Below are 25,443 nucleotides of genomic sequence, written 5' to 3'. Positions count from 1 at the left end.
CAGTTTAAATGATGGCTCTTTAAAAAGCTTACTCCTGCTTGTGACTCTCCTAAGCCTACCTGAACAAACTCACTCCTCTTAAATTCCACTGTTACTTGAACCTCATATGGCATGCCTGGGCAAATTTGATGACTTGGATTTTGTTTTAGAAGCCAGGCCTACTGCCAAGTCTGCTGTGTCTACTCCCTGACCCAGCAGGACAGCTTTAGACAACACCTTCCTTATTTATGTTACTGCTGTGAGCAAACTACTGCTTACTATCAAATGAGGCTCAACCTACTCAGGTTTCCTATCTTTTAAGAGTAATGTGGGCTGGGCGCGGTGGCTCAAGCCTGTAATCCCAGCACTTTGGGAGGCCGAGACGGGCGGATCACGAGGTCAGGAGATCGAGACCATTCTGGCTAACACGGTGAAACCTTGTCTCTACTAAAAAATACAAAAAACTAGCCGGGCGAGGTGGCGGGCACCTGTAGTCCCAGCTACTCGGGAGGCTGAGGCAGGAGAATGGCATAAACCCGGGAGGCGGAGCTTGCAGTGAGCTGAGATCCGGCCACTGCACTCCAGCCTGGGCGACAGAGTGAGAGTCCGTCTCAAAAAAAAAAAAAAACACACACACACACACGAGTAATGTGACTGCCTTCTTCACTATATTATGGCTTCTTAAACCTCACCTCTTATTTAAAAGAAAACATTACCACACTGAACCATCTACTACTCAGCTAGCAATACGGAGAGGGAAATCAGTGACACAACTCATTAACTTCTCTTAAAAGGTCCCCATTTTATATATCACTATTTATGACTTTCTCTGAAGAAAAAGTAATACTACATTTTCTCACCAAAAATGTCCTTATGATTCCATTTCATTTAAAAAATAAACATAGAGTAAACCTCAAAAGCAGAATTTGGACTATGCCTTCGATAAAAACAAATACAATTTTAGGCAAAGTTTACTGGTTGCCAAAGAAAGGCAAGTCATTATTATAAGTTGATTCTATAGCTTACTCTAAATTATTGTCTTGAACGCTTAAAATACAGGCCTTACTTAACCCCCACAACTTCTTGGCTATGTATATAATACCCAAGTTTTAACTTTTATATCACCTAATAAAACTACTACAGTATTACTTCTAATAGTTAAGAATATATGCCAAAATATCCTTTCTGGATTGGCAAATAGGAACACCTAAGAAAGTACAGGAACAGCTCTTGCAATGATGAACGTTTTTAACAAAAACATGACAATGAAATTTTTTCCTCGATTTTTCCCCATACTTGCTCAAACACATTTTTTCACTAATCTAGACCACAAAATTCTGCCAGTTACCTCCAGAAGCATCTTTGACACATCAGGAAATGTGTCAAAGAAACAGAGTATTATTCTTCCAAATGAAATGTTAAAATATTTACCATCGACTCAGTCGTCTAATACATATTCTCACTACAGAAAATGCTGACCTAAGGTATGAAAATAAAGCTACTAAGCAGCATCCAAAACCTCCTTCACAGTACCTAATGGGCTGTACAAACACACCATTAAATTTCTACAAGAAACCAAGCAACTTCCTCCTTTTCATACTGATTTAAATATCCAATTCTATACTTAAATGTTCAGCAAATCAACCAACTTTCACACTGTACTAAGAACTTAATTCAAGAAAGTGGAAAAATATAATTAAAAGTGTATTACTTTCAGTATTTGATAAAATATAAGAGGTAAGTAACATTTAAAAGACTGGAATTAAACAGATAAAAATGTCTTAAGACCAAATATTCTAACTCATGTAAGGTTTAAATTGCTGAATCTCTCATCTGCTCTAATCTCTTTTTTTCTTCTTTTTAAACTGCTACGGTTTGTAAATGCCCTACTGTCTCTCAATGTTTTAATTTAGCATGTGGAGAAAGGTCTAGGAAAGAGAAGGAAGTAAAAACTAGCCTATTTGTGTATGTGTGTGCGTGCGCGCGCGCGCGTGTGTGTGTGTGTGTTTAAAGAAATGTTGGCCGGGCGCGGTGGCTCACGCCTGTAATCCCAACACTTTGAGAGGCGGAGGCAAGCGGATCACGAGGTCAGGAGATCGAGACTATCCTGGCTAACACGGTGAAACCCCGTCTCTACTAAAAATACAAAAAAAAAAAGGTAGCCAGGTGTGGTGGCATTCGCCTGTTGTCCCAGCTGCTGGGGAGGCTGAGGCAGGAGAATGGCGTGAACCCTGGAGGCGGAGCTTGCAGTGAGCCAAGATTGCACCACTGCACTCCAGCCTGGGTGACAGAGCAAGACTCCATCTCAAAAAAAAGAGAAATGTTAGCGGGGAGTGTGTGTGCGTGTGTTTAAAAAAATTTTAGTTACCACCACTTAAATAGGCAGGACTGTGCTAAGTGCTTTAAATACATTATCTCATTTACACAAGATAAAACAATAACCTTGACTACAAATGATCAATAAACACTGAAAAGTGAGAAAATAAAATTATCTAAGAGACAGTAAACTGGATCAGATCTCCAAGCACTAAGCAAAGTAAAAACATTGTTGATTAAATTCTAGGGCAATTTCTAGGAAAAGTTCCTCAACTTGCCATATGAAAAAGTTGTATATTAAAGGAATATCTGAAAAAATTACACATATCTTATCATCGAGTAAACCTCTCACAAAAATACATATTGTAGCTAAGATATTTCTCCCCTTTGAAAAAACAGCAGTAGATAAGATACTACACATAGTATATAGCACATTCCTTCCAGTAACTCTCATTCAGGACTAGAAAGTCAATATTTAGTAAAGAACCCTGAGAATGAAACTCTGAATTTGCAAAGTACAGATTATTATAACATCAAACTTAGAGATAAACAATCACTACACTAAAACAGAGTACCAGAGGCTGCCCTTTATAATGGCAAATAATGTTAATGGAATACATTAAACATGTGCCTATTTTAAATTTCCTATTTACTGCTGAGGTATATCATCTATTTAGAGTTAGATATTAAGTAAAAGAATGTTTAAAAAAATAGTTTAGTTCATTTTTAACTGGAGAAATCAGAGACAGCACTGTCATCTTATATTTTAAAAAAAACAAGGTAGGCTGGTCTGATGGTAGTGAGTAATTAGAATGTATTAACATTAGTGTCACTAAAGTTGGTATACAACTCCCCACTGCTAAATGTGACTGTCTGAAAAAAAAAAAAGAAAGCAAGCTAAAGACTCTAGGGTCTTAAATTTTCTTTAATGGAAAAAAAATCTCAAAATACCTCTGCAAACAACAGTCTTAAAAAGTCAGTCTTCAGTCACAAATGTATACAACATACAACATTATCAAGCATTATTAAGTCCATCTCACATCATCTAATTTGCACTTTACCAAGCTTACTTAGGACATTCACTAAAATCATCCCTTGCCCTGTCCTCACTCTCTATCCAGTCACCTCACTATTTTTCAAAAATCTTTTCACTGTATGGAAATTTAGTTGTGATACAAGTACTTCCAAACCTTTAGAGATGTAAAACCACTGCAGCCCCAAATTACCAAGATGTAATTTATGGAACTCATCAATAAAAGCCAAAGAACTGAAACAACTCTCATCAATTTCCTTTACCACGAAAAAGCAGTGAGCAATGATTCAGAACTTAGGTGTTATTTATTCACTTATTTAACAAAATATTGGGACTGTGTGCAGTGGCTCACACCTGTAATCCCAGCATTTTGGGAGGCTGGAGTTCCAGACTAGCCTGGGCAAGATAGTGAGACCTCTGTCTCTATTTAAAAATATATATATTGGGCCGGGTGTCAGGGCTCATGCCTGTAATTCCACCACTTTGGGAGGCTGAGGCAAGAGGATCACTTGAGGTCAGGAGTTTGAGACCAGCCTAGCCAACATGGTGAAACTCTATCTCTACTAAAAACACAAAAGGTAGCCAGGTGTGGTGGCACACGACTGCAGTACCAACTACTCGGAAGACAGAGGCGGGAGAATCACTTGAATCCCGGAAGTCTAGGCTGCAGTAAGCTGAAATCACGCCACTGCACTCCAGCCTGGGTGACAGGGCGAGACCCTGCCTCAAAAAAGAAAAAAAAAAATACATATATATATATATATATATATATATATATATATAATATATGTAAAAGAACTGTGTAGGCACTGATAATATAACTGAAAAAGATACAGACACTATATCTGACCTCAAGGAACTTCCATTCCAGTTAGGAAGAGAATCCAAAAATGAGTTCAGCAAACACACTGATACAACCCAGCAAGGATCTGAATTCTACCAACAATTTTATTCTTCTTTTCCACATTACTGCATATATTATCCTAAAATCATTTCAGTGAATCCACTTTGTTCCTTCAAACTACATACTCATAATTATGCTTAGTAAAATGAAAACTTATTCTGTGAACAAATAATTCTGAAAACTTAGCTGTGAATATATAACACATCCTCAACAGAATTTCAAAATTAATTGCTATGTGTTCATAGCAGCACTATTCACAATAGCCAAAAGGTAGAAAAAGCCCAAATGTCCATCAATTGGTGAACAAATTGTGTTCCTTTATACACACACACACACACACACACGATAGAATATTATTCAGCCACAGAAAGGAATGAGGTAGTCAGACACAAAAGGTCACATATTATATTACCCTATTTACATAAAATATCCAGAAGAGGTACCATAGAGACAGATCCCAGACTGGTGGCTGCTAGGGACTGGGAGGAGGGAAGGGAAAATATGGGGCAACTGTTTAATGGATACTGAGTTTTCTTTTGGATGAATAAAATGTTTTAGAAGTAGACAGAAGCAGTAGCTGCACAACACTGAATGCAGTAAATTGTTCACTTTAAGAAGGTTTGTTTTTTCATACGTATTTTGCCTTAATATTAAAAAAAAAACTTTAAAAAAATTACCGCTAAAAATATTTTAAAGTGGACTTTTTGTCACAAATAAAACTGCGGATGTTTACCTTTGGAAATTTCAGTTATAAATCAAGTTACAGATAACTCCTTTTAGACCTATTTTAATAGCAAAATGGCTTTTGTGTATGACAAAGATCATTAAAATTTTTTTCATAGCTTTGAAATGTTATTCAATATTTTGGTTGTATATACAATTCTTATGTAGTCACTCAATTACTTTATTATTCATATGTTTGGTTAACACCCTTATTGATCATATATTTGTATATAATGTGCTCTAATCAAGTTTGTGCCCAATAGAAGTTTGCTGACATCATCAACTGTTTCTCTCTTTTACAATAAAAATACTCAAGCTGTTTTTCTTTCAAGTCCCGATAATCTAGGTACAATTCAATGCTACACTCTTCACAAACGCCACTTTTCTTGTTTCTTCCTCTACTACAAAATGCATCACCATTCACAGATTTCCTAGTAGCACAGTTATTACTTGGACTATGTGTCTCCTCCAACTACTTCCCAAACTCCTTAAGGAGCCTCAGTCCTCTGCATCATCATCATAACAAAACAAGGTCCGTAAGAGTGGTTCAACGTAATAGGTGCTCAAATTATGTGAACGGAATTGAAAATAAACGCAGCCAACACATAACTATTATAAATTATGTACTACAGTGAAAAAGACATCTAGCATATTAAGACTAAAAGGAACAATAAAATAAGTACCGCCTAGAGAATCCTCATGCCTCACGTTCAGGTATGTTTTTCAATGCAACTCTACAGAAGTCTATTGAACATCAATATGAACATTAAGAAATTCACCTCACACCAGACAAGAAAAAATATCTTACCCATTTCCTTTGTGAAGTTCGTATGCATATGTAACAGGGAAACTGAACTTAATGAACCACAGTATTCCAAACCAGGTCACAAAAGACCTCTAAGTCCCCAGTCATCCTGTTTCTATTTCCTGATTGGTCTGACCTGCAAGCATTATGGTGCCCAGCTTGCCCAATTCAAGATTTCCTTTAAAATATCTTCCAAGGAGAGGTTTTTCTTTAAATAAAAATCGACTTCTAGAACTTTCCAGGAAAATTATGAAAAAAGCAACTCGCGATTAAAAAAAAAAAAAATCTTCCGGAACATTTTATTCAAGTAAGGAAATCGAGTCTCCAGAAAAGTCCCGTTACAGTTACACTTCGAATTAACTGTGGGTCATAAACTTGCACGAGTGGACGTTAACTCAAAAGCATTACTCTCCTAGCAAAGTAGATTTAAAGAAACATGTGCGTGATTTTCAGAGGGGTCCTACCGTTGAAAAATAAGCATCTTTCAAACGCACATTTCAAGAAACGATCTAGAATAGATGAAAAACCCAGTGCGCTAACAATTCACAGGGACAACATTTTCCTTGCAACACATTGGCAAAGCAGCAACAACCAGACGCCACTTGGGCAGCAGCCCGGACCCTGGGCCTCCAAACCCCGATCGTCCCGGAGTCGAGTTCCCCACTAGTTTGCTTCCAGCCAAGCCCGCCACCACTTCCACGTCGCAGCGACCCACACGCCTCCTCAGCGATTTAAATCCGTTTTTAACTCACCACACACACACGCGCGCGCGCGCACACACAAGGGGTTATCGGTCTCCGGTCATCCAAGGGAACAGGGAGGGAGCGAGAAGCGGGGTCGCTCCACGGTCCCGCCTGGCCCGGCACCCACCTGCAGGCCGCGAGCCCGGGGGCGGCGGCGCCAGCGCCCCGTCCTCGCCAAAGACGAGTTTGAAGTCAAGCTCGTCGTGGGCGCCACAGTTTGCAGTAGTCATCGGCGTGGCCCAGAGTGCTGCGGCTCTTCCTCAGGCAGCGGTGGCGGCGGCGGCGGCGGCGGCAAGCGGCGGCAGCAGCTCCTTAACGCCGCTTCATGCCGGGCCGCGCGGGCCAAAAGGTCGCGACTCCACGGCAAACTTTCCGGGCGGGGCCCGGGACGCCGAGCGTTCCGTTCCAAGCTAGAAAGCTGGCCACGCGCCGAGCAGCACCAGGAGCCGCAGCCGCCCGCCACCGGTGCCTAAGCCTCCACTGTCGCCTTAGCCAATATTCCCCGCCCCCCCACAGTCTCCGCCACCGCCGCCGCGGGCGCGCTCTCGCGCCCTGCCGCGCGCCCGGCCCCGCCCCCTACGCGTGCCCGTCCGACCTGGCTGCCCATTGGCTACTAGCGCGGCGAACTGGCGCCGGGTCCCGCCCCCTCACAGGCCTATCGCGTAACTCGGTCTCCGCGAGAAGGAAGTCACGTGAACACCCAGCGCCGAAGAGCCCAGTTATTTCTCGGGAGTTGTAGTTTGGTCTGCATTCCCTCGGCGATTCCTTCTAAATTAGACGAGAGAAGGCCGATAGCCTCTCTAATTGGATAGGGGACCACCACCGGCCAATGGAGAAGACCTTTTTCCTCATTGGGCGGAGCTCATGTTCAAGAAGGGGTGCCGAAGCACTGAGGTTCTGGGTTCGGTGATGTGGGTGCGCATCGTGTTACTCCTGATGGCTGGCTTTAGGGAAGGCATTAGGGCCCCGCAGGGTTACCTGGACGCCGCCCACATCCTCATCCCCCCCACACCTCAACTTTAATGGCTGAGTCTCCAGAGGGCGAGGACCGGACCTAGTGTCCAGCTAGGTTGGGGCGAAACCGAAGGAGGCAGGTTGCACGACAAGTCCGGACTCTGAGCTCGCGGTCGCCGCAGGCCCACCCTCTGCGGGGCGGAGCCTGCGCTCCGGTGGCTGCGCCTTTGTCCCTGCTAGCGGGCCCCCGCAGCTGCTCCCTAGACAGCGTGCGCGTTTTGAGGCCTCGGCGAAGCCCAATGGGCAGGGCCTGTCCCTTGCTGGAAGTTGAGTAGATTGAGCGGGGGAGCCAGTTGTGAGCTCGTACCAATCACAGCTCTGTGATCTCTGTGTCCTGGTGCATATCCATGAAAGCGGGAGGGATGAAGCCGCCCAAATTGGGTGTCTGGCAGTGGAGAGGAAGTGACACTGCCTAAAGAACCGTTTTCGTGATCTGCCCCTCTCGAGCAAGCTAGCCTTCCCGAGATGGCCCAAGACGCCTCCTCCTGGGGTCTGGGATGAAGGCCGTCCTTGGGGACTGGGAGCCTGACTTGTTTACCTAGGGCTCCGCTGAGGCACAAGGTGGACGGGGAGGTGAGAGAAGTGGGGTGACCGCTTCCCCTAGCTCCGTGCCCCGGGCACAGGGCCCACAGGGTATAGCATCCCTAGATGTGCGTTGCTGGAGAAACCCAGGGCTGTGTCTGAGGCTTGGGGACAGGTGCGTCCAAGAAATGCTGCCCTCTCAGAGGATACAATAGGTTGTAAAAAAAAAAAAAAAAAAAAAGAGAGAGAGAAAAGAAAAAAAAGAAATGCCGCTCTCACAAGGCCTACGGCACATTCCACACCGCCCACAAAAGCCAGTGGGAAGAGAGAGTAAAGGGAAGCTCCTTGCAGAGATCTCAATGTCTGGACAGACACTTGAGCTACCAGGGAGCCCTAGAGGGAGCCAAACTAGACGTTGGGTCAGGAAGACAGGGAATGTCCAGAGCATCCAAGACGTTCATCTTGTATTGGTTCATTTCTGCCCAGTGTTCTGTACCGGTACCTGTGCTGTTCCTGGGGATTCAGAGATAAATTAAGTCTCCCTTCAGGGGTAGGGGAGAAGGGACCAGCAAATCTATAACTACTGTGCAAAGAAATGAGGGTTGTGCCAGGAGCTCAGAGACAGTTCATAAGCCCGCTGGCTGCAGGGCCTTGACAGGGGTTAGTAGGAACTGGAGTGACAGGCAAGAAGTGAGCAAGTTTCATTCCAGGCAGAGAACAGATTTCCAAAGATTTGATGACCAGAAAGTACCTGCAGTGGGCGGAAGCCAAAGGTGGGGCTGGATGAGTGGGCAGAATGCTGCAGGCCACTGCCAAGTGTCTGGACTTTATCCTGACGGCAGTAGGGAGCAGTGGAAGGACTTAGAGCAGGGGATTTACATGGTCAGAATTCTGGATGGATCACTGGATTCAACTGGGACAGGGGTGAATGAAGTTAGAGGAAGAAGATAACAGTGGTCAAGGAGAGGGAACAACTGGCATCAGATGGGTGGAATATCCTTCCTGGTAACCTGTCCTGCAAATCTCCAACCTTGAGGGCCTCAGTGTGGAACTTGGGGCCCAAATGCAACATCAGCTCTGGAGCCGTCTGCCTCAGGCAGGCTGCTGGTCCACCTATTTGTACCACATATACCAGGATCCTGATACAGTATAAGGTCCCAGAGGCTTGGCCAGCTCATCTGAAGTCCTTTCAGACATGACTTCACCTAAACCATGGGATCAGCCATAGTCAGACCAGATGGCAGGCAGGAGGGAGACCTTGGGCTGGTCAGCCCCTCCACTGGGAAGGGACCACAGAGAAGCTGTAGATGGCTTGAAAAATTCAACCACGCATCAAATGCTCAGCTATGCATCTATGTTCCCAGTCACTGAGCACCTGGAGAACACTTAGAACAGGTTACATTGCAGGGAGGGTTTCTGATCTGGGGTAAACTGAGAAGCTACCAAGGAATGGTGAGGGCTGGGACATGGATGGGCACCAACTGCAGGAAGGGAGTCACCATGTGTGTAAGAAAGTCAGCAATGGCTGGGAACTCTGCAGCCTGTGAAGGGGCCTGACCACACACACCGATATGTACATACTCTTTCAGCCTTTGCCCCAGCTAGGGCCAGGACGTCCCCCCATGAGCTCTTCCTCAGGCAGTTCCAAAGCTCCTGCAGGTCATCTGGGCCCAGCTCCAGCCCTCTGGGAGCCCTGTGAGACCAGGAGGCCCACAGGACCAGCGCAGCAGGTGGAACCCCAGGGTGGACAAGGGCTATGTGGGTCACTGTGCAACCACTCTCTCCTGTATGAATGCCACCCAAGACTGGGAATTAGGGAAAGCCATCTTTATTATCAGCTGTCACAGGACTGGCCCTAAGCACCCATTGTTGAAGTTCTTCAGTGCCCTCTAAGCCATGGGATGACACAGTTTAGCCTACCCCAGTCCCTTGTTCCCCATTAGGCAAAACAGGAGCCTCTGAGGAAATTCAGAGTTTAGAAAAGTCCTTCCTCTCCATGCCAAACATCCCCCTTGTCCCAAGCTCTTGTTTGATTCTTCTGTGCCTGCTCCCCAGACCCATGCCAAGGTAGCCACAGGGGACACAAGGACTGCCCTTGAGCAGCTCCCAATCTGGGAGGAGAGGATAAGACCAGCCAACTACAACCTCAGAAAGTTAGTTGCTGAAGTCAGCACAGGGTGCTGAGAAGACAGGGTCAGCACTTTGTCCTCAAATGCTAGGCTGAGGAGTTTGGACTTGGTCCAGAGAGCAGACTTAAGAGACCCATGGAAGAGTTCTGAGCAGAGTAACACCTGGAAGGACCCAAGTGTCTGGAACTGCAGGTAGAAGAGATTCTTTGCACACAGCCCAGTCTTCCTGCTGTGGCCTTTGAGAGACCGGCCACTCTCTCCAGCCTTACTCATCCCTTCCTCTCATGCTCATACCAAAACCATTTGTCCCCCAAATGTGATGAGCTAAGGGGAAATCCTCAATCAGGCTGGCTGGAATGGATGGATGTTGTGCTGTGGCTACTAGCCCAGGGAGAGGTTTGGGAATCTAAGTGGCCTAGTTTAAGGTGGACATGGTGAGAACAATGGGCAGAGCTTTCAGGCCTAACTGCGCCCGTCAGTCCCATCCTTGGGCAGGTCACTTTGAGACCAGGAAAGGCAACACTGAGGTGTGCTAAAGTGAGATCATTTGAGGACCAACGTATTCAACCAGGATCTCTGCCACATCCTCAGTCACAGAATATATACTAGACCCGCCCCACCTTCCTCCCCTGTGAAGGATCCTCTCCCCAGTGCTTCCCAGGTCCCTCAAAGGCCCCACATTCCAGCCTCTATCTTAATAGCAGACCTACATAGAGCCCAGAAATGAACCTGACCCTGCCAGCGGAGGGGCTTCCCCAGGCTTCCATACTGGTGGCAGAAGTGGCCTGAGATCAAAGCCCAGTCCCACTGGAAGGTAGATCTTAGGACTCAGTGACTTAGTGGGGTAGGGGACCACTGCAGCCTCTGTCTAACCAGTTCCAGTTGGAGTATAAGAAAAGGCAAAGGGGACATTTTTGTTTTTTGTTGTTGTTTTTTGAGACAGGGTCTTGCTCTGTCGCCTAGGCTGAAACACAGTGGTGCCATCACAGCTCACTGCAGCTTCAACCTCCTGGGCTCAAGTGATCCACCCACCTCAGCCTCCTGATAGCTAGGACTGTAGGCACATGCCACCACACCTGACTTTTTTTTTTTTGAGACGGAGTCTCGCTTTGTCACCCAGACTGGAGTGCAGTGAGGTGATCTTGGCTTACTGCAAGGTCCACCTCCCAGGTTCATGCCATTCTCCTGCCTCAGTCTCCCAAGTACCTGGGACTACAGGTGCCCGCCACCATGCCCGGCTAATTTTTTGTATTTTTAGTAGAGACGGGGTTTCACCGTGTTAGCCAGGATGGTCTCGATCTCCTGACCTCGTGATCCCCCCCATCTCGGCCACCCACAGTGCTAGGATTACAGGCGTGAGCCACCGCACCCGGCCACACCCAGCTAATTTTTATATTTTTTGTAGACAGGGTTTTGGCACATTGCCCAGCAGGCTAGTCTTGAACTCCTGAGCTCAAGTGATCTGCCCACCTCGGACTCCCAAAGTGCTAGGATTACAGTGTGAGCCACCATGCCCAGCCAAAAGAGGCATTTTGATTGAGATTGTTTTTAGTACGAAAAATCAGAAGTAGGCCAGGTGCAGTAGCTCATGCCTGTAATCCCAGCACTTTGGGAGGGCGAAGTGGGAGGATTGCTCGAGGCCAAGGGTTCAAGATCAACCTGGCCAACATAGCAAGACCCTATCTCAATTTAAAAAAAAAACAAAAAGAAGAAAAATCAGAAATTGTGCCTAAAGCTTGGTGGCTGAGACTGGACCAAGCCTCAGTCTTTCTCCTGAGTAGAGCCCTTTCTCTGGGAGCACTGGTCTGGGAAGTCAGTTAGGGCAGCCTGGCATGGAGTGACCCCATTAGCCACAGAGTCCTATCAAAGGGCCAGCCTATTGTCCTCCAGCCAGCCTCACACAGGCAGAGGACAGTTGATCCCCTCTAAGAGGAGGGCCCTCAGGACAGAGAGGACTAGCAGTGAGTTGCCCAAGGTCAAAGAGCAATGGGCTCTGGGAGGCAGTGGGTAGTGCGGTATCCTTATCTGCATACAGAAAAGCAAATGTGGGTGGCAGGGGGGAGGAGGGCAGTGCTGGAACTGAGACAGAGGCCTCACCCACCAAACCCTAGACTCAGAGGCCAGCAGGGCCAGGGGCTGCTGGCTGGCACAGGTGCCTGACCCTGTGTTAAAGTTGCCACAAAACAGTGAGGCTCTGACACAGGGGAGATGTGGGAAATACAGCTTTGACCCAGAAGGGAATCCTCCCCGCCCCACCACCCCAAAAGAGCCTGGAAAAACGTAGGAGAAGCAGCATGTTTACAGCTGAGGAAGCGGGGGCAGGACAGGGCAGGGACCTTTGGTCAGAACGCCCCTCCCAGTAAGCGGGGGAGGCCCCATGAGATGCGGTAGCCGTTTGTTTGCTTCTCACTGCCAGGAGGAAATTAAAGAGAATCTGCCACTTCCTTCCGCCCCAAGTGGGATGAGGAAGGCGGGGGACGGGAGGGACTGTGTGGTGTGATCTGCCAAACATAAGGGCCCCAAATTGCTGTCATCAGCCGCCTCCAGTGCCCCACTGCCCAGAGCAGGAACTTCATCAGGTCTGAGGCTCCAGGCAGCTGTCAGGCTTGAAGGAGACTCCGGGGATCAGACCAACAGTCCCCACCCCACTGGACTAGTCCCTTACTGGGGTACCAGTTACCCTAGTCCTTCTTCCAGATTTCATATCACCTCTCATCAGAACAGACAATTGATGTCCAGTGCGGCAGGTATACCATCAGTAAAATGGGCTTCTTGGGCCTTTCTAACTTGGCCCAAGTCCAGTGATACCCCATTCCCCACCTCTACCAGAACCACAGAGATGGGCAGGAGATTCACTTTGGGAATCTCTAGCTCTACTCATGAGAAAGACTGAGGCTTGGTCCAGTCTCAGCCACCAAGCTTTAGATTGGTGCACAGAGGGTGGGAGTAGAATAATCATGCCAGGACACAAGCCCATTTATGAAGATGCCCAAGGCTGAAGCAGCCAGCCATGGGTGAGGGTAGGGGGTGTCTTTATTGCACAGTACCAATGTCAGGTTGGGGAGGTACCACCTGAAAAGCTCCTGTTTGCAAAGAGAATTTGACCCTGTCACTCAGATCCACCAAAGGGGCCAGGATCCACCCTTGGGTGGCCCCTGGTCCATGCTCTAGGCTGATGGCCCCTGCCAGGACATCTAACTCCTGCCAGGCAAGACCAGCATCTGGTTCATGCTGTGGCATCCACAGCCACCTTAGCACCAGGCCCATGGAGGGGGTGACTAGGGCAGGAAGAGTAGTCACCAGCCTTCCAGAGGGCTCTCTTCACCACTTCCTAAGGCCACAAAGGGCTTCTTGCACAGCTCCCCAGGTTGTGCTAGCTCCTGAGCTCTGGGGCCCCCAGGGTCTTGGTCAGGAGCCTCCCTCTTTCGCTTGTGCAAGGAAGGGCTCTCCTCACCCAGCCGACCCTCAGGGAGGCCCTGGCTCCGCAGACAGACGATGGCTGCAGCCTGCTCCGCCAGTTTCTTGGACTTGTCCCTGGGCAGACAGAGGACAATAAGGTGGGTGGGCAGGGTGCAGGGCTGTGAGGCCTGACTCTACACACCCTTGGCAGATTCTGACAAAACTGAGTAAGGGGTCACTATCCAGGGATGCCACTGCCCACACACACCATCTACCCAACCTTCCTAGGACATGATAATGCTGGATGCATGGGCAGAATGCCCACTCTCCTCCTCACCCCAAGCCTCCTCTCCTATGATGAGGAAACTTACCACAAGGTAGATTGATACTTTTGTTCAGCAACGGTGACAATAGAGGAGAACAGGCGATCTAGAGGGCGTTGAACCTGGTACAAAGAGAAAAGGAAACACATGGCCAGATAAATGAGCCCTGTAGGCCAACCTGCTGGGGTCAAATCAAAGGCAGATAAAAGGGAGTATTTCCAGCCTAAGTCAAATGAAGGCTGCCTGTATCACATGCTCCTCCCAAGCAGAAGTGCCCAATAGAGAAAGGCAGATGCACAAATACACGATGACCTCAAGTGTCTGGAGCTGTCATGGACCTAAGCAAAGCCCAGCAGAGCCCTTAGCTGCACATGGCTATGGAGCCTCCTGCTGACATCTGGATAGGCCAGGTCCCCAAAATGAGGAGTCACCAGATGCCAAAAGGGTGAGAAGGGATAAGCTAGGAGCAGAGAAGGCACACCTGGAAGAGGGACCAGGTGACTGGCTGGAGCAAAGAGCTGCAGGGATGAAACTGCAAGGAGCGAGGCACGTGGAAGGGTCTCACGCTCTATGCTGAGGTGCTGGCTTGATCCTTCAGACACTGGGGAGCCTCTGACTTGAGGAGACAGAAGTTAGATTTGTTTTGGAAAAGTCACTGTGCTGGGGGTGGGCGGCAGGGTGGGGACACAGACACAACCCCCAGAAGGTATAAGCCTCGAGGCCAGAAGACCAGTCCAGATGAGGCAGAACAGCGTAAGGAAGGCATGGCCACAAGGACCAAAGGAAGTGAAGCAAGCCTATCTCATGGTTTCCACCCCAGGGGCACCACATCTGGAGCCCAATTCTGTGCCCCATTGGCTGAGGCCTCATCCAAAAACATGTCTGGGCCAGGCGTTGTGGCTCACGCCTGTAATCCTAGCACTTTGGGAGGCTGAGGTGGGTGGATCATCTGAGGTCAGGAGTTCGAGACCAGCCTGGTCAACATGGCGAAACCCCATCTCTACTAAAAATACAAAAAAGTTAGCCAGGCGTGCTGGTGTGCACCTGTAATCCCAGCTACTCAGGGGGCTGAGGCAGGAGAATCACTTGAACCTGGAGGTGGAGGTTGCAGTGAGCCAAGATCATGCCACTGCACTCCAGCCTAGGCAACAGAGTGAGACTCTCCAGAAAAAAAAACAGAGTGAGACTCCATCTCAAAAAAAATAAATAAAGAAGAATAATAATAATTAAATAAAAATTTTTTTTAAAGGCTCATGACATAATCCCAGCACTTTGGGAGGCTGAGGAGGGAGGACCACTTGAACACAGGAGTTTGAGACCAGCCTGCCTGGGCAACAAAGCAAGACCCCGTTTCTTTTTTTCGAGACAGACTCGCTCTGCCGCCCAGGCTGGAGTGCAGTAGCATGATCTCAGCTAACGGCAACCTCCGCCTCCCAGGTTTAAGCAGTTCTCTGCCTCAGCCTCCCAAGTAGCTGGGATTATAGGCACCCACCAGCACGCCCAGCTCAGCTATTTTTTTGTATTTTTAGGAGAGACAGGGTTTCACCATCTTGGCCAGGCTGGTCTTGAACTCCTGACCTCATGATCCACCTGCCTCAGCCTCCCAAAGTGCTGGGATTACAGGCGTGAGCCACGGCACCCAGCCAAGACCCCTAAAAAAAAAAAAAAGAAAAAAAAAAAAAAAAAATTAGACTCTGTTTCCAAAAAAAGAGATGTCTGGCTGAATTGGACAACAGGCCACTGTAAGAGGGGAGGGGCTATCAGCAACTGACCGGGCCACCAGCAGCTTCTCCATGCCTACAGAGAGCAAGGCCAGGCTCCAGCCTGGCAGTCTAGAGTTGAGGGTGTAAACCATGGGAGTGCCATGGCTGGCTGCAGGGCAGGCCACAGCCAGGAACTCACCGTTTCATACACAGGCTGTGCCAACTTCTCCCTCCGGCACCACTCTAGTAGGCACATCTTGGGGGTGATCTGGGCTGGGTATGCTCTCCTGGGGAAAGGAAGGGAAGCAGTTGGGCCTCGCCCACCATCACCACTCCCTCCCTCAGCCAGGGCATTACTCAGCTCCTGATAGGAGCTGCAGAAATGAGAGGAACTGAGACACCGAGCTGCTGCCTTAAGGCTTCTGTGCGTGCTTCCCTAGGCTCCCATTCCTGTCCCACCAGCAGCTTGGACCTGGGTTCTCCCTAAAGGGAAGATGAATTTTGGCATGCTCAGGAAATTGTAGGGGAAAGGGGAATGAACTCCCAGTACTCTGGGGTCCAGCCTGGAAAAACAATCTTCAACATCCAAGAAGGAAGCTTGCCACTCAAGACAAGATCAGTAGGGAGTGGGTGGAGGTGGGCAATGGAGGTGGCCAGACAATGGTCTCGGGGATCTAGCTCAGCACCCACCCTGATTACGCCTGCCAAGTGTCAAGATCATCTGCTGCAGCCATGGACACATGGAATCTGGTTTCAGAGTCAGCCTGTGACAGGGTGACACGGTGACAGGGTGGGAGGGGTCATATTCCAACTTCCCAACTGGAACTCTCCCTGGCATCTGACTGCCCAACATCTATCCCCCCACCACTCCCCCTTCCACCCCTCTGCCAGACAACACTGGCTCCTGTCTGGTCGTGGGGGAATGGAGAAAGGCTCAGATCCCAGAGGAGGGCACCATTCAAAGCTGAGTCACAATTTGAGGCGTAAGCAGCTTGAGAGGGCACCACAGGGGTGGTGAGGGGCACTGGGTGTGGGCAGGGCTGCAGAGCCAAATGAGGGCTAGGGTCCTACTGTTGTTTGAGGAGCTCCATGCAAGCAGCCAGCTTCTCAGGGCCTTGGAAAAGCACAGACTTTCAGGAACAGGAGACAAGTCCCCCCTGCCCTGAGTTGTGGGAGGCGGTGGTAAGTCAGGGAAAAAGTAGAGTTCAGTCACCCTTGGGACAGCCTTTCAGGAACTATCTTCCCTGAAAGCACCTTCTATGGGATGCTGAAAATTTAGAACGAGTTTCCAAACCAAGAAGACCTGTGGCCCCTATGTTTGACATTACATACAGCAGCCAATTTGCTGGCCCATTGGGACCCCAAGGGTGGTGGCCCCAGCCCAAGCTGAGGCCAAGCTGGAGACCTACCGGTCAAACTTGACAGCCATCTTAATGACACCAGAGGTATCTTCAGCTGGCTCCCCTGTCCCCTCTGAAGTCCTGGCTGACAGCTTGGCCCGCTGGGCATCCAGCTCCTGTGTGGTCTCCTCATAGAAGGCACCAAGGCCAAAGGCCTCACTAAAGAGGAAGAAGAAGACCAGGGCAAACACTTTAGCGGAGCCAGCATCCAGGGTACTGCAGGACCCCAGGGCCCCACCACTGAGAAACTCCTCTACCACAAACAACAAAACACCACTGGGGCCTGGCCATCAGAATGTACCTCCTGCCCAGCCCTGGGATTACCCTGGACTGGAAGATGGACAGTGAATGCGAACCCAAGTATGGACACTGGAGGGAGGCTGGACTGGTTGGCAAAGGTTGTAAAGGTCAGCCCCACCACCTGCAGCCTCTCTCCTGAGGGGGAGCACACAGATAGTGTCCCCAGTCAGCCGTGACTGAGTTGACCAATGCTGATCAAGCACATGGGCCCATGGGAGGAAGAGACAGAGGCCTGACCACTAAGTGGTTCCCCACTTCCCGCCCAGCCACAGGCAGTTATTCATGGGTCTCAGCTGACACTGAGGCACCACCCAGAGCTACAGAGTTATGTGGGGTAGGGACTGAACCAATGCCACAAGCCAAGGGTGGGAGGAGGGCTCTGGCAAGAGTTTTTCCCTTCTAGGAAACATCTTGAGGGCCGGAAGACTCAAATGAAGATAAATCCCCAATGGCAAAAGTGGTTCAGAAAGGCATCTATAAAAGACGGAGGCTATAGATAGCTCATGTGAGAAGAAGAGAGCCTTCCAGGCAGAGGACCCATTACAAGCACAGGTGTGGAGGTCTGGAAGCAGACAGGTAGACAGGGAGCTGTGGGGGCAGTGGCTAGGCCAGCTTGTGAAGGGCCTCAACTGTCAACCATCTGAGCTAGAGCTGCGCCTGATCTAGAGAATCAACAGGTGGTCTCTCAAACTGCAGGGTGATGGGGGTGAGTGCAGGCTCAAGGGAGAGGCTCCATGCTACAGCCCAATTCTCCTGAACACTGGTTCCTGGTAGCCTCGCGTGTGACCATCCCATTTATGGGAAACCCCCTTCCTTTGCATTCCTCTATCCTCCTAGTACCCTAGTTCCCAGAGCTCTGCTAATCCGTCCAGGGATGGGACGTTTCAAAGCTTTCAAAGAATCCCCTCTTGGGAGGCAAAGCTATACCATCACTCCACTCCTCTACATCTACATCCAGAAGCTGTGTCCCTGGTCCCCTAGTGGAGTCAGCTTAGGGCTCAAAGTCAAACTTGGGCAATGTGTACAAGGACAGATGGACATCTTATTGTGCCTCTTACCAAATTTCCCGGGAAGACTGGGCAGCATGGAGCAACCTTCCCTGGGGCGACTCCAGCTGTTCTCGTAGCATCTGGCACAAGCAGTACTTGGTGTTGGTGTAGTGGTTGTCATACTGCACCGCCTGAGAGAAGAAATGACTCGCCTGATGCCCAGGCAGGCTCTAAGGCCTGGGCTATGTTCTAATGGCAGGGAAAGGGGCTCCAAGAAGGCACTAGAGATGTATGTGCAGCAAGGCAATGTGACCCCCATAAGAAGAACCACCACTGGCCAGGAGCAGTGGCTCACATCTGTAGGAAGATTGCTTGAGGCTGGGAGTTCAAGAGCAGCCTGGGCAACATAAGACTCAACTCTACAAAAATTTAAAAAAGAAAATTGGCCAGGCGCGGTGGCTCAAGCCTGTAATCCCAGCACTTTGGGAGGCCGAGATGGGCAGATCACGAGGTCGGGAGATCGAAACCATCCTGGCCAACACGGTGAAACCCCGTCTCTACTAATAAAAATACAAAAAAAAAAAAAAAAAACTAGCCAGGCGAGGTGGCGGGTGCCTGTAGTCCCAGCTACTCAGGAGGCTGAGGGAGGAGAATGGTGTAAACCCGGGAGGCAGAGCTTGCAGTGGGCTGAGATCCAGCCACTGCACTCCAGCCTGGGCGACAGAGCGAGACTCTGTCTCAAAAAAAAAAAAAAAGAAAATTATCGGCTGGGCACAGTGGCCTGTAATCACAGCATATTGGGAGGCCAAGGCAGGCAGATCACCTGAGGTTGGGAGTTTGAGACCAGCCAGACCAACATGGAGAAACCCCATCTCTACTAAAAATACAAAATTAGCCAGGCGTGGTGGCGGGTGCCTGTAATCCCAGCTACTCAGGAGGCTGAGGCAGGAGAATGGCTTGAACCCTGGAGGCAGAGGTTGCGGTGAGCCAATATAGTGCCACTGCACTCCAGCCTGGGCGACAACAGCAAAACTCCGTCTCAAAAAATAAAAATAAAAAATAAAAGAAAATTAGCCAGGCATGTTGGCACACACCTGTAGCCATAGCTACTAGGGAGGCTAAGGCAAGACAATTGCTTGCACCCAGGAGTTGTGGCTATAGTGAGCTATGATCATGCCACTGCACTCCAGTCTGGGCAAGAGTGAGACCCTATCTAAAATAAAAATAAAAAATAAATTAAAAAGCCACTTTGACCTTGGTCATCTACTCCTCCAGCTAGTGATACAAAGCTTGAGGGTCACAGCCAAGGCCCACGGTCAGAAACACACTCTCCTGGACAGCCTGACTGAGGTCTTGAAGTGCGGAAACCCCTTCCTGCTTCAGCCACCACAGAGGACCTACTGCCAAGTATCTTCCAGGGCAGGGAGGGGAAACACACCAAATTCTGGCATGGCAGGTCCAGTGCTGGGAAAGGGGTTGAGGTTCTTCTATTCCTTCTAACCAGAATGGGCACCTTCCCTTCCCACATCTTGAATAGCCTCTAACTTCCCCCTACATGGGTAAAACACAGCATCATTTAGTTCACATGTGTTACTCATCACTACATTTATCTATACAAGTGTGAGGCGCAACTGTTACCATCACTCCACAGACTATGAAATGAAGGCTCAGGGAGGCAAGATGACTGCCAGGGATACCCAGTAGAAGCCGGCTGGCTGGGGGCAAAGCAGGAGAGCAGTAGTGGGTGAAGGTGGCCTTCCCCAGCCCTCCAGGACACCCTCCCATCCCCCACCTCCTATGCTACTCTAGTAACTCCACCTGGGCCTATGACTTCAGTGCCTGGGAAAGTGCCATGGCACGCCCGGGACAAAGTGGGAAGTTGGGGAGCCCCGGCTAGCGGCAAGTCCTCGATTCAGCTTGTCTGGAAAGAAGGCACCTGGCTGTACCAGAAGCAGCCCTGCCTATGCTTGAAAGCTGCTCCCTTTCTCTGTGATAGCACACCCTCTTGAGGAGCTGCCAAGGGATGGCTCAGCAGGAATGATAACATCACCTTTCACCCAGTGAGCAGGCTCAGCACTGTTCAGCACGTCTTCTTGGCCACAGACTTGCCAGCTGGCCAAAAAGCTAGACAGCTGACCTGGGCTGGGGCAAGCCCTCCCTTGCCATGGAGCTATCCCAGACCATTGGAGAGGTGGTAGTCACCAACTTGCCCAGCAGGACACCAGAACCAGGGGGTGAGGGCCGCATCATTGAACAGGAAATAGGACAAAGGCTGCCCCACTCTGGACACAGACCTCAGGGCATCTTACCATCCCAGTTTGCACAGCCATGGAAACACTCACATACCATGGCAGCCACAGGTACTCCTAGGCAGGTATGAACCCTAGAACTGAAGAGGAGGATGGAACTCTGCTCTGGGCAAGGACTGAACCCTCTGCTCAGACCCAATTCACTGAAGAATTTGAGGACCACTCACTGTCTCTCCCTGTAGACACGTGCAGCTGATCGGAGTCCCGCAGAGTTTCAAGGTTGTGCCAAAGAGATAAGGCAAGTGAACTCTTCATTTTCTTTTATAGGGATATGCCCTTGGCACTACCATCAACCTCTCAATGAGAAGAAACTGGTTTAGAAAAGGCCATTCCCAGCCTGGGCAACATAGGGAGACTTCACCTCTATTTAAAAAATAAAAAATTAGCTGAGTGTGGTGGCACATGCTTGTAGTCCCAGCTACTTGGGAGGCTGAGGCAGGAGGATCACTTGAGCCCAGGAGGTCAAGACTGCAGTGAGTCATGATTATGCCACTATGCTCACACCTGCGCAACAGAGCGAGACCCCCATCTCAAAAAAAAAAAAAGGCTATTCCCTAAGTCGAGGGTTATGGTTAAAGCATTCTGGAATCAGCAATAGAAAAGTTTTTTTTTTTTTTTTTTTTTTTTTTTGAGACGGAGTCTCGCTCTGTCGCCCAGGCTGGAGTGCAGTGGCCGGATCTCAGCTCACTGCAAGCTCCGCCTCCCGGGTTCACGCCATTCTCCCGCCTCAGCCTCCCGAGTAGCTGGGACTACAGGCGTCCGCCACATCGCCCGGCTAGTTTTTTGTATTTTTTAGTAGAGACGGGGTTTCATCGTGTTAGCCAGGATGGTCTCGATCTCCTGACCTCGTGATCCACCCGTCTCGGCCTCCCAAAGTGCTGGGATTACAGGCTTGAGCCACCGCGCCCGGCCAATAGAAAAGTTTTAGAAGTGATTTTGACTGATGAGTCAAATCAGGTGAGAAATTTCTCAATTGCTCCTCTTGGCTGTGGCTGCTCCTGAGCCAACCTAGAGGCACATATGCCTTTGATGATGTAGAACCCACAGTCCATGTGCATATGCCTCTGTATGTGCAGCATGTGAGAAAAAGAAAGATATATATCATGTGTTTGGGGTTCCAACAGCATCCTGGATCTAGAAGGTCCTTGCTATGACCTGCAAACCTCTGGAAGCTTTAGGAGATGGTAGGGGCATGCCCCCCAGCATCCTCTCTTAGCACTGCAGCTGGGAGACCCAATACAGCAGTGAGCTAGTGCAGCTACACTACATGAGCTAAAAAGAAAAGGAGAGAAACAGCAAGCACTGCTGGCAGCTGGGGGCTCACACAAAGTGCTCTCTGCAGGAGTGTGGTAGACAGAAATGCTTGTTTCGAAAAAGTACAGAGACGTACATATCTGATGTATTTCTGCATGACCTCCTCCAGGGGCCGCAGACCCTCCTTGAGGAATATAGATGGGTTCCACATGGCTGCTCGGGCCACCATCACAGAAGAGGCTGCCGTGGCTTGTCGAAAGTCCTCTATGTCCGAATAGCATTGGATGTGGTCATGAGATCCTCCGCTAAAAAGCAATCGGAGGGTTAGGGGTGTCCCCATCATGGAACCTATCAGCATTTTCAGAAAAAGTCAGCTTTCAGATCTGCCACTGATTAACAATGTGAATTTGCCCAAGTCCCTTCAGCTATCATAGCTTCAGTAAAGTGGATATTAGAATCCATATCCCCTTATGAAGTTAGGAGCACTAACCAAGATAATACATGTAAAGTGCCTGGCACTTAATAGGTAATACAGGAAATTTACTTTCCTTGCCCCTAATCTAAAACAGTGGCTACAGCCAGCCCACATCTGGAGACATGGGTCCATAACTGGGCTATTGGGACTACAGGAAAACCCCCAAGCTGAATGGGCCACTTACATGTTCACTGAGGGCTAAGTCAAAACCCTGGCAAGAGGAATAGACACTGTGGTGATCACGAGAGGAGGGAAGGAGGCCCACTTAGGTCATACTTTCCCCTCCCTGCAGCCTGCTGCTCCAAGGACCCCCTGCTCTGTCTCCATACATTTCATCAGGAGTCAGGCGGCAGCCTCAGTCCAGAAACAGGCATGCAGAGGGGAGGGTCTCAGGTGGCAGCAGAAGGAACAGGGTCTGGGGTCTTGTGGAAAGCCCTGCCCTTTCCAAGCCACCCCTAAAACTTTTCACTCTAGGGAAGGCTGGGCCTGGCTACCACCCAGCCCTTAGCTCTGTGGGACACAGAGTACATGATGAAGAAAGAAGGCTTACTTGGCTATGACAGGAATGGAGAGGGTATCAGCAATGGCTTTGATGACTTCACAGCTGACAGGATGCTGAGGTCGCTCCTCCCGCTTCCTTGGAGATAGAAAGATGGGGCTGAGGGCTGAGCACCAAAAGCCACATCACCACTCACAGGATTACCTCAGCCAAACCTTACTGTCCTCCCCACTGACCCTCAGGAAGGTCAGGTGGCCATGTGGCCATCAAGGACAGGTGGCAGGGGATGGCTCTCCCTGCCCTCTGGAGAAGAACTGTGAGGGGCAGGGGCAGCACAGATCCATGCTGAGTCCAGCTCTTGGAGGCCTGCAGGTAAAGCCTGGCTGCAGGGGGGCGAGGTGGGTGATCCAGCTCCCAAGGTCATGTTGCTTTTCCCTACCTTCCCTTTGCCTCTGCCAGAGATGAGGGACAGGGCCATAAGAGTGCTGCCCCTACTGTCCCAGTCCTGCCCTCTCCAAGGGACTGGGAACAGCTGCTGCTGCTCAGACTGGCCACTCCCACACAGCTGCCAATGCCAAAGCCAAGTTGCAGAGCTGATCCTAGGGAGAGGCACCTGACACAGGGTAGGCCCCGCACCCAGGGCAGGCCACGGACCATGGTTGTCACACCACAGCACAAGCGAGGCAGGACCACAACCTGGGGCCCCTCCTTCCAAGGTCAACTGCAAGTTCTTGTGCATGAGTTTTAGGGCTGCTGATGTGAGGCCTGACCTGAGCTGTGCTCAGAGACAAAGCAGAGAAGACAGTCGACCAGATAGCCCTTGTCCAGCTCTTGTCTGAGTATGTCCCCTCTGTTATACTCTTGTTCTTCTTTTTTTTTTTTTTTTTTTTTTTTTGAGACAGTGTTTTGCTCTTGTTGCCCAGGTTGGAGTGCAATGGTGCAACCTCAGCTCAATGCAATCTCCACCTCCTGAGTTCAGGCAATTCTCCTGCCTCAGCCTCCCAAGTAGCTGGGATTACAGGCATGAGCTACCATACCTGGCTAATTTTGTGTATTTTTTAGTAGAAACGGGGTTTCACCATGTTGGTCAGGCTGGTCTTGAACTCCTGACCTCATGTGATCCACCTGCCTTGGCCTCCTAAAGTGCTGGGATTCTAGGCATTAGCCACCACACCTGGGCCCCTCTGCTATACTCTTCTTCAACAAAAGGGTCAAGGGCCACAGGCCTCAGAGGGCCTTGTCAACCTAGCCTCTACCTCTGTCTCCCGACATCTCCAGTAGTCACTTTTAGCCCATCTTAACAACTTTGATGGTCAGAAAGGGCTTCTTCAAACTCACCCAAATCTGTCTTCTGAGTGTTCCCAACTACTGGTAAAAAATAATAGCTTCCTTTATTAAGAGAATACTGGCTGGGCACAGTGGCTCACGCCTGTAATCCCTGCACTTTGGGAGGCCAAGGTGGATGGATCACTTGAGGTCAGGAGTTTGAGACTAGCCTGGCCAACATGGTGAAACCCCATCTCTACTAAAAATTAAAAAAAAAAAAAAAATACCCAGGCATGATGGCAGGCACCTATAATCCCAGCTACTCAAGAGGCTGAGGCAGGAGAATTGCTTGAATCCTGGAGGCGAAGGTTGCAGTGAACTGAGATCGCGCCACTGTACGCCAGCCTGGGCAACAGAGCAAGATTCCATCTCAAAAGAAAAAGAGAAAGAATACTACATGCCACGCACTGTGCCAAGGATTTATATTCACAATCTCATAAAAGCCTTGGGACAACCCTATAAAGTAGAAATTATCTTAATTTCTAAACAAGGAATGTTGTGCTCAGAAAGGTTAAGTGATTTCCCAAGGATATACAGTTATCAAGCAGCAGAGCCGAGATCTCAAACCAGGGAGTCTGAATCCAAAGCCTGCTGCCTTGGGAAGGAGCATATGTGTACAAGTGTGTACTCCTCCCTCCTGGCTTCAACCCAAGCAACTCTGCTTTGCTCTGCTTTGTATGACAGGAGTTCTGGGTTCTCTTCTCTGAAAATGTTGTAAGAGCACAACCAACAACTTGAGCTCTTCCTATAAGACCCCAAGCCCAAAGGAACATCACGCAGAGAAGAGAGGTCCCCCTAGCCCAGGTCTACTGACCTGAGATGCTGTACAAAAGCAGCACATCCTGGACACAGAAAACAAGTGTGACTGTAAGCCAAGGGTGGCCTTCAGAACCTCAGCTCTCAGCAATTACATTAGCTACAGCTAGAAGGATTGTTTAGTCATTGTGACAGCTGGCAGTCCAACAAATGCAGACAAGAGAGGCAGAGACTTTAAAAGAATAAGCTGGTTGTGGTGGCTCATGCCTGTAATCCCCGCACTTTGAGGGGCTGAGGCAGGAGGATCACTTAAGCCCAGGAGTTTGAGACCAGCCTGGGCAACATAAGGAGATCCTGTCACAACAAAAAAATAAAAAATTAGCCAGGTGTGGTGGCATGTGCCTATAGTTTCAGCCACTCAGGAGGCTGAGACGGGAGGATCACTTGAGCCCAGGAGTTTGAGGCTGCAGTGAGCTATGATTGTGCCACTTCACTCCAGCCTGGGTAACAGAACAAGACTGTCTCAAAAAACAACAACAACA

The 25,443-nt window shown here is 49.3% G+C and overlaps 2 protein-coding genes across 14 annotated transcripts in view; both read right to left on the bottom strand.

Annotated features, from left to right (window-relative positions):
- Positions 1-7,035, bottom strand: part of NFATC3 (nuclear factor of activated T cells 3) — a 152,693-nt gene extending 145,658 nt beyond the window's left edge. For 3 of the 4 annotated variants that reach the window (XM_007993862.3, XM_038007958.2, XM_007993863.3), the window contains exon 1: positions 6,631-7,034. In XM_007993862.3, coding sequence (XP_007992053.1) covers positions 6,631-6,733 — 103 coding nt within the window. In that variant the 5' untranslated portion in view covers positions 6,734-7,034. Of the gene's footprint in view, positions 1-6,630 lie in introns of all 4 variants that reach the window. The other variant, XM_007993866.3, reaches the window with a different exon arrangement.
- Positions 7,036-13,144: 6,109 nt separating this feature from the next.
- DUS2 (dihydrouridine synthase 2) overlaps positions 13,145-25,443 on the bottom strand; it is a 57,876-nt gene continuing 45,577 nt past the window's right edge. For 9 of the 10 annotated variants that reach the window (XM_007993887.3, XM_073015502.1, XM_073015501.1 and 6 more), the window contains 7 exons: positions 22,871-22,957; positions 21,982-22,150; positions 18,352-18,473; positions 17,003-17,152; positions 15,793-15,880; positions 13,939-14,012; positions 13,145-13,702 (listed from right to left, as the gene is read on the bottom strand). In XM_007993887.3, the coding sequence (XP_007992078.1) occupies positions 13,465-13,702; positions 13,939-14,012; positions 15,793-15,880; positions 17,003-17,152; positions 18,352-18,473; positions 21,982-22,150; positions 22,871-22,957 (928 nt within the window). In that variant the 3' untranslated portion in view covers positions 13,145-13,464. Of the gene's footprint in view, positions 13,703-13,938; positions 14,013-15,792; positions 15,881-17,002; positions 17,153-18,351; positions 18,474-19,720; positions 19,834-21,981; positions 22,151-22,870; positions 22,958-25,443 lie in introns of those variants that run through there. The other variant, XM_073015504.1, reaches the window with a different exon arrangement.

Source organism: Chlorocebus sabaeus, chromosome 5 (genome assembly GCF_047675955.1).
Source record: "Chlorocebus sabaeus isolate Y175 chromosome 5, mChlSab1.0.hap1, whole genome shotgun sequence".
Lineage (NCBI taxonomy): Eukaryota > Metazoa > Chordata > Mammalia > Primates > Cercopithecidae > Chlorocebus > Chlorocebus sabaeus.
Note: the sequence above shows the minus strand (reverse complement) of the source record. Positions and strands in the feature narration are given on the sequence as shown.